The sequence below is a fragment of the Neolamprologus brichardi genome, chromosome 3 (genome assembly GCF_056152115.1).
Source record: "Neolamprologus brichardi isolate AB-2024 chromosome 3, ASM5615211v1, whole genome shotgun sequence".
Taxonomy (NCBI): domain Eukaryota; kingdom Metazoa; phylum Chordata; class Actinopteri; order Cichliformes; family Cichlidae; genus Neolamprologus; species Neolamprologus brichardi.
The window spans coordinates 9,208,822-9,217,753 of record NC_142106.1 but is presented as its reverse complement, the minus strand read 5'-3'; the positions used below and the strand labels follow the sequence as shown (position 1 = coordinate 9,217,753).

Sequence of the window (8,932 nt, the reverse complement as noted above, 5' to 3'; positions counted from 1 at the left end):
TGTAGTGATGGTAAATTTGATTCTTTTTACTGAATCGAGTTTTAATGAGTCACTCACCAAAGTGAATCGGATTTTTTGAGTCATTTGATTCACTGAGTCAGTTGACCAGAGAGTGCAAAAAATTTAGCACAGGAGGGAGGGGGTGAGTTAGTGAGTGAGTGAGTGAGTCATTCGCTCGCTCTATGATTCAGCACAGGAAGGGAGGGGGTGAGTAGCTCAAATGTGCTGTTAGCATGTTAGCAGAGTGATGCTACTGTGAACCGAGGAGCTATTTTCTTGATGTGAGCTTCTACTCAGGGTTTTTTCTTCCAGTTCAGAGCAGACATTTTTTTGTTAAGAAACTAGCTGTTGTTTCCCCCCCCCCCCCCCCCCCCCACAATTTTAATTATAAGCTAGATATATTTCTACTAAGCAAATTAGTTTGCTAACAGCAACAGGGATGAGTCAGTGAGTCAGTTGGGCTTGTGAATCATGATTCACGAGTCAGTAAAGTGATTCTCGAGTATTGAACGATTCGTTCACAAATCGAACATCACTAACATGATGGTGTCCACATTGTTGCAAATGAAGATCTGATCTTATATTCATTTAATATTGATTTATTTTCAGAACCAGTGTGAGTCTGTTTATATTTTCAGTGACTAACAAAGAAGCCACATGCTGATTAAACATATGTTGAAGAACTAAAAAATATTATAGACATATTAACTTTCAAATGAAATCAACAGATTTTGCTCATGTGTGTCAGCTTCACACACACTTGAAAATAAGAAAACAATTATTTAAATTTTTTTTTAAAAACGGTCTAAATTCTTTCATCTTTAATAAAATCATTAGTGTTGCTGCTTTACCAGGTGTAACTATGAAGTTTAACATCCATGAAAACAGAAGTTGTTAAATTTAACGGAGTTAGAAGTTAGCAGGAAGTTAGCTCGCCAGTTTACACCTAAACATTTCATACCATGTTCTGACTGAGAGATTTTTGAAACTAATTCAAACGTACAGCTCTGCTATCACTTCTAACATAAATAAAGACAGAAAACTAAACAGCAGTGGCGTTTGCAGGGTTACTGAAGTTGGACTACCTGGTATATAATGTTGTGCTACGTGATTGCTAGCGACACAGCTATGTTAGCATAACATTAGCACAGTGAAGCTGGAGGATGAACGCCAACTTTTTTTCCACTCGATAAAAGTTAACGACATAACTGCATACGTTTCATAACTGCATAGTTTTAGAAAAGTTTAATGTCTCACTTGAGCATGTTAGGCTTAACCATTCGTTTTCTTTGTTATCTGGTGTTCATTTGTGTTAAACTTTGTTAAGCATTAATTTTGAATTAAAACTAAATTAATTAAAACCACAGAGCATGAAGGAAACATGCATGACCAGTGTTATCAGCCAAACCCAAACACACTGCAGCAAGAAGCTCCATCAAGTCACTGATGGATATAAAGGACGTTTTATCTGTTCAGTCTCTTCATATGTCTCATGTTCACATGTTCCATATCTTAACTGTGTGTGTACCGACAAACACGCATGTGTGGGCCTCGTCTGAGCCCTGACACTTATGGCTCAGTCACAGCACTGCTGAATGTGATGTCATCCAACAACAAATACCTGCTGTAGAGCTGCAACAAAGTCCTTCTAGAAGCAAATCCACCCACTCTGTCTACGTGGCTGTGGACACAATTTAAACACTGAGGCTTCAAAATGCAGCATCTACAACACTGTCACTCTGCCTCCATCCAGCCTTTATTTAGATTTGATGCATCAGTCTCCATGGTGATGAGTACAATTGGCAGCTGAAACTGTTGTGAACTTCTCCATGAGTCATATTTCCTGTTTCAGAGCTGCTGATTGGCTCTTTGGGCCCTTTACCTTCAGAAGTCATGGACGAAGCACTGAAGTCGTTCACAGAGAGAAGTGTGAACTGATCAAGCAAAGAAACTGAAACATTTCAAACGGAAGAAACTGAACTGTTTCCTAATTCCTGTGACTCTGACCTTTGACCTGTGTGTTTATTATCTTTATTATTTTTTAAATCTTTGATGTTTGATGTTTCTGCTCCTCCCATTCAACACATGTCAGTCCATATCCCAGCAAACTAAATCATCTCCATTTACACATCAAATAGAAACATGAATCACTTGTAATGATTAGAAACTTGATAGAATTTCAAATCTAGTTTGGGGAGTCATTCAGTGAGAAACAGTGAAATGATTTTCCATGTGAAAAGGTGGACAGCAGAAACAGAAAGAAACAGTGAGAACTAAAAGAGAAACAAAGAGCTTTGGAACAACGAGGCAGCAGGAGGACAGCTGCAGTTTAACAGCTTCAATTCACTGACAGGAAACAACATTAGAAATATCATCATCCTCAACTCATCTGCTGCACTGACACTGACACCTTCAACGGACACACCTTCACTTTAACACCAGTGTAAATGTATGGAAACATCCTGTGAGTGAAAGTGTGTGTGAAGGTGTGTATGTGTGTGTTAGTATCAGGATCAGAGAACGACAGCTTTCCTCTGTTCCAGTCCAGATTCACTCTGATCCTCTGGAGCTTCTTCTGGACTGAGAGAACAGTGAAACCAGCTGATGGTGAACATTCTGAGTATTTACCTTCATAGAAACATATTCCCCATAATCCAGACTCTATGCTTCCCTTCCTCTGCACAGACTCTGCTAACACACACAGTCCCCACCCTGTACTGTCTCCAACATCAACATCCCAGCTGTGAGTCCCTGAGTTAAAGCCCTCAGAGCCCAGGACAGAGAAGATCGATCCATCAAACCTCTCTGGATTATCAGGAAGCTGCTGCCTCTCTCCTCCTCGTCTCACACTGGTCAGATCTTCAGACAGGATGAGGTTTGGATGAGCAGTGTTTGGGTCCAGAATGAGAGGAGTGTAGGAGACCATGTCCTTCATGTTGTTCCAGATGTTGAAGGTCAGGTTGCCCAGGTGTTTGGCCTGGTCTATCAGAGCTCCTGAGGGCAGCTGTGGATCATCCAGCAGGGGGCAGCGCTGGACTCTTTCCACTGCAGCCTTGTAGTTGTGCAGGAATGAGACGTCTTCAGCTCTCAGCTCCTCCTCTGTGGCTCTGACTGTGTCTGAAAGAGCTGCTATCTCTCTGCTCAGAGCCTCCATCTTCTCCTTCATCATCCCACTCTTCTGCTCCTCTTCCTCCCTCAGTGCAGCCAGCCTGGCCTCCTCTTCTTCTGCTAGAAACTGGTGAAGCTTCTTAAACTGCTCCTTAATCTGCCTCTCTGTGTGTCGGGCCTGGACCTTAATGTGTTCTGCTGTTTGATCAAACTTCACTTGAACTTCTTCACAAACCTTTAACTTCTTCTTTAAGAGCTCCAGAGTTTCCTGAAGTTCCTTCTTGTGTTGTTGTGCAGCTTCATCGATGGGTCTGAATCTGTGATTGGTGTGTTTTTCTGAGTCTCTGCAGACGAGACACACTGGCTGCTGATGGTCCAGACAGAAGAGTTTGAGTTTCTCAGAGTGCAGACTGCAGAGAGCCTCTGAAGCTCTCTGATCTCTCTCCTGTAAGAACGAGTCACACAGGTTCTTTAAAGCCAGACATAAAGGTGGATCCTTTGAAGATCTTCTCTTACAAACTGGACAGTCGTGTGTTGGTCTCTCTCTCCACCATCTCTTCAGACAGTCTTTACAGAAGCTGTGGCTACATGACAGAAGAACAGGATCTCTGAAGACCTGCTGACAGACCGGACAGCAGAGATCCTCCTCTGATCTGGAAGCCATTGAGTCTGTGAGTGAAGCTGAAAACAGCAGACAGGAAGTACAGTCAGTCCTGGCTCCCCTCCCTCCTCTACCACCTTCACTGAAACTTCCTTTGAGTCGTGTTTTTGCTCAAACTCACATTCAGTGTGTGGAGCGTCAGCAGCTTGAAGCAGCAGTGTTGGAGTTTTCCACTTTTCTCTCCTGTAGCTGGACTCACTCAGAGGAAGCTGCTAGTTTGGTCTGAGCTCAGTCTGATCGTCTGTGCGTCTCTCTTTACTGAGGACGAACAACTTCCTGTTTCCTGGTTTGTCACATTTGAGTGACGTGAGGGGAGGAGACAAATGTTGCTGTTTGACTTTAAACTAAGGTGTGTTTCAATCCTGCCTGCAGCTCAAAAACTGTGAAACAGGTTTTGTGTCTTTTCACCTCCACAGGTCACAACATGAAACCTGTTGTGAAGTTTATAAAATAAAGTGTCACTCGGTGGTGCAGCTGTTTGTCAGCTTCTATTTCAGACTTTGTTCTGGTTCTTGTTCAGGTTCCCAGCAGTGGGAGTGTAATGCAGTCACACACACACAGGTGGTGTTAAGGTGGATTCACTTAGTTACAGACAGTGGTGTTATTTCTTGTAACTAAGGGTGTGTTTCACTCCAAAGTTCAGACATTAACCTGCCAGAAGTTGTAAAAGTTACTAATAAAGAGCTTTTCTCTCATTTCACATGCAGGTCAGAGCATGAAAGCTGTGATGCAGCAGTTTGAGAGAAATTGCTGCTGATATAAAATATTTTTTGTGGTTTTACAAAATATATAAAAGAGCAGAAAGAAAAGAAATACGTGTAAAGAGTGCAGCAAAATGCATGTTTTAGTGTGAGTTGGTTCATCTGATCTGGTTGTGTAAAAGTCACTGCATGACACTGAGTGTTACTTTTGTGTTACTGACACTCATCTCTGACATCTCTTTCTCTTACTTTCTTTTTTCTGTTATTTAGTCAAAAATCTTTCAAAGAAATAATGAATTCTCCACACGTGTTTGAAGGTTGCTGATACGTTCATCTAGCACAGACCTATTGCTGGAACGCCAAGACAATTCTACTACAATGGCAAAAACAAGACGCAAGTCACCAGAGCTCTTTGTGTTGCTCGTGCATGAGGGAGAGAACTGTGACGAGCATCGTTCCCTCCAAGTAAGCAAATGAATGTTAATAGTCAAACATAGAAATTAACATTTGCAAAATCATTCCAGCTTTGTGGTGCATCTCCTCCAGGTGTGTAAATCACACATGCAGAGTGGTTTGAGTTCCTCAGAGCTTCATAAATGTCTCTTCCAGTTGTTTCTATCACTGTCCATATGACCAGAGTCCAAATGTATGCAGACATGGGTATAACAAACATACCAGTTAGTTTTGCTGTTTGTCAATGTGGCTTTCAGTTATCTTCAAGGCTGCAGGCCTTTGTCAGCACTCCTGTTTTATGGCCTCTATCAACCCTCATCACCTCATTTCATGCATTCTTCCTGTGGGGGGATACTTATGACTCCTCTATATACTTATGACTCCTTTCGTCTCTGCAGAAAACCTTTTTTGGAAAGGGTATTGGATTCAATTATTTTACTGCTGTTATAACCCCACCTGTTGAGTCACTTCAGCAGTCTTGTTCATGATGCAAATGACAACAACAATGACACAAAGGAAGACCCTCTTCAGAGTGTCAAAGTATGCATAGCACAGTGACACAGCATTAGGTGATGTTCATAGGAAATTGCTGTCAGTCATTCCCCGTCACCACCATAGCTTCTGGTTTCTGTTCACAGAATAATGATGCCATCCTTGAACTTCCTCTCTGCACGGTCGATTGGAGCTTGGAACGCTCCCCTCATCCTTCAGATCTCCATCTGTTGTCCACAATCTCCTCGTGATTACCTCTGGAAAGCCCCGTGGCACAGCTCTCCATCCAATGCAGCTTTATGGTCATTGCTGTGGTTCCAGAATCTTCTCATGATGACCAGTAGGTCCCCAAACAGCATGACCTTTGACCTCAACCCCTGCCTGGGCTGTCAGCTATGGTCCCTACTTCTCGCTGGGTCTCTGAAGATTTCTCAGGAGATTCCACGCTTGGGATCATTTCTTCCAGCAATGCTCTGCTGCACCTGTATCTCCTTACTAGAGGAAAAACTTCTATTTGGAAAACATGTCAACCATCATCAAACCAAATTTTCCTTTCAGTTCAGTGAACTTCACTTATCAAAAAAATATAATTATTTATTATTTATTAATTATATTATTCATTTATCACGTTTTCACTTTCACTTATAGGCCATCAAAGTGTTTCTTATCTTTACCCAAATAATTGGAGCAGAACTTAAAATCTATAAGCTGTAAAAACTTTATATTTGAAGACTGAAAGAGACCCAGGAAGTGGTCACAGGACGAGGGTGACAGACTGTCTGAAGTAGTTAGAACAAGACAAGGCTGTTGGACCAGGTGTGCTTGCTTTTGAAACTGTGTCTTAATTCCACCTGTTTCACATACAAGGGTCAGTTCTACAGGCAGGAACATGGGTGTGCCGTGGGCTCCCCAGTTTCACCCATTGTGGGTAACTTGTATATGGAAGACGTGGAAAAGAGGGCTTTGCTATCCTACCCTGAAACACCACCAAGTCATTGGTTCAGGTATGTGGATGACACCTGGGTGAACACACAAACCTCCATCTCTGGTTTCTTTGACTGGAGGGTGTTGATGATTTGATGATTTCACAACACTGTATGTGATGTCACTGGTGATGTCATCTTCTCCATCTGCTGAAATGAGTTAAAGTAAACACTTTTATGATTTAAGAATCTAAATGGACCAAATTATGATGACAGAATGGAAACAAAATACCACAATGAATAAGAATGAATATGTACAAACCTTCAAGTTTCCTGTGAACACATCGTCTCACCAGCAGAACCAGTAACACCAGTAGAACCACAACATAGACTGATCCAACAGGCAACAGCACAGAGAGAAGAGGAGGAGAGATGGAGGTAGAACCAGGAGGAGGTGTGTTTGTCTAAAATAAAGCAAACACTGCCAGTAGCGGTTTTAGATACTGGCGACACGGGCGGTTGCCCGGGGCGGCATCGTGGTGGGGGGCGGCATCACGGGCATCGGCAAAAAAAAAAAAAAAAAATGCTCGTACTCTTGCTGCCCCGACGTCAGCCAGCGATTATTGGGAATGGTACAGGCACCGATCGGTTTTCTATCGCCCATTTGCTGGGAGTAAGAGCGCCCTCCGTTTGCGAGGTGCGCCTGCTGCTTGCAGCACAGGGAGGAGAGGTCGGGGCGGCGGGGGATTCTCTGCCTGGCTGGAGCAGCGTCAAATAACCAAGTCTCAAAATAAAACAAAATAAAAACAAACCAACAAACACGAAAACACCAGACATTATGATACAGACTTATAATTTGCACCGATTTTTTTTTTCAAAATTCTATACATGAAAAGTGAGCGCGAGAGCCCTCGGTGCGCCTGCTCGCTGCTGAAGTCAAAGTAAACTTTATTGTCATCTCCGCTACATACAGTCCAGTATATAGAGAGACGAGACGACGAGGCTCCAGTTACAGCAGTGCAAGTAAACAAACAATAAATATAAGAAGAGTAAGAGAATAAATATAACTTTAGGACTCGGGGTAAAGGGATCAAAAACAATTTATAATTTACAGTTTGATGATTTAAAGTCTCACACACAACCCGTCGAAAGGGGAGGGGGGCCGGCTGCTTCCAAATAGAGCACATTTCATTCATAATGTTGTAAATCCAAGCCCATTATGTATTCATGATTTGAGTCCTGGGTTGTGTGAAATCTCAGAAATAAACCTTAGACAAAGTGAATCTGTGAACTAAGGTGTAGGTGTGTTAGATCATGTTGTGGTGATCCTGGGGTTGAGGGATGGGTGTTCATACTGGAGTGCAAAATTAAAACCAAGATGGACAAGTAAAGTTCAAAGCCATCAGGTCCTCAGTGTTTCTACTCTGGTCGAAAGAATCCACGCTTCGTACTGATGTCCACAATTCTTTTATTCCTCTCACAATCATGGAGCACCGTGAAAACTAGAAACAAGTAAAATAATATCAATAGCACATATAATATTCATCTCAGCCACTTATTTCGTTTCACAAAGTGCACAAGTATTAAACAAATAACAGCATAATGATTTTTACCGTGTACGCCTTGAAAATCCAGCAGTAGAAAAGTTGTACATTCCAAAAAAAGTCCGCCGTGTTACTGTTCTGTCTTGTCTCTCCCGCGCACAACTTCCGGTTCCCGCGACTCACAGGAAGTGACTACTTCACAATAATTTTTTAACAGAAACATTTCTTATAAGAAAGATGTATCACTGGATTCATAGATTATCTTTTGCAACTGCAAATGTACACAAGCATGAGAAGCAAATAAAGAAAACAAATAGAAAACAATAACGATCTCAGACGCGCTTTGGTGTTGTCATGGCAACCCACACAAACATTTCAGCGTCAGCTACACTCCCACCAATTACCTTTGATTATTACAACTGTGAACGTAAATACACTGGCATTGCTCATTAAATCAATGGTAATTCCCAAGAACCATGTTGTTGTTTTAAAACACTCTTGCATTGACATAAACAATATTCTTTTCTCAACAAATGAATTCAACAATATGAACAGTAGAATTTACATCTCCATAACATGTGCATGAAGTACAGCATAATGACAACTTCTATTTTAGAAGGGAAATCTAATCAATGAATGGCATTTTCCCAATTTTAGCTGTTTTTCAACAGGACCACTAATTTCTGAATGGGTCTCTGAATGATGGAGGGTTGGACGAGGCGTTCGCCTCCCTTTCCTAACTTCCGATCACCAGTCTGGATTGTCACCTTCCGTACAAGTCCATCATCATCCTCATGTGCTTCCACAACCCTAGCGAGTTTCCATTCATTGCGAGGAATATCTTCCTCTTTGAGAATCACAATGTCACCCACCTCCACATTACGTCTTGGTGTATGCCATCGCTGTCTCAGAGCAATATTGGCCAGGTATTCCTTTCTCCATCTGTGCCAAAATTGCTCAGTCAGATACTGGACCCTTCTCCACCGTTTCTTAGCATACAGGTCCTCCTTGACAAATTTACCTGGAGGTGGAAGTGGGATTGAGGATTTC

At 42.1% G+C, this 8,932-nt stretch overlaps 1 protein-coding gene across 3 annotated transcripts; it reads right to left on the bottom strand.

Annotated features, from left to right (window-relative positions):
* Positions 1–2,380: 2,380 nt before the first annotated feature.
* On the bottom strand, positions 2,381–3,784 carry LOC148103395 (nuclear factor 7, ovary-like). Of its 3 annotated transcripts, XM_087839141.1 has the most exons (3): positions 3,539–3,772; positions 3,086–3,352; positions 2,381–3,052 (listed from the first exon to the last, which is right to left on the bottom strand). In XM_087839141.1, the coding sequence occupies exons 1-3, from the start codon at positions 3,770–3,772 to the stop codon at positions 2,381–2,383; spliced, it is 1,173 nt and encodes a 390-aa protein (XP_087695267.1). The 3 variants fall into 3 exon arrangements, with proteins under 3 accessions (XP_087695267.1, XP_087695268.1, XP_087695266.1); XM_087839140.1 differs by having other exon boundaries at positions 2,551–2,661; positions 2,699–3,772; XM_087839142.1 differs by having other exon boundaries at positions 2,381–3,784.
* Between the last annotated feature and the right edge of the window lie 5,148 nt (positions 3,785–8,932).

Coding starts and splice junctions, on each gene's coding strand:
- LOC148103395 (XM_087839142.1), bottom strand. CDS start 3,772: ATGGCTTCCAGATCAGAGGAGGATCTCTGCTGTCCGGTCTGTCAGCAG.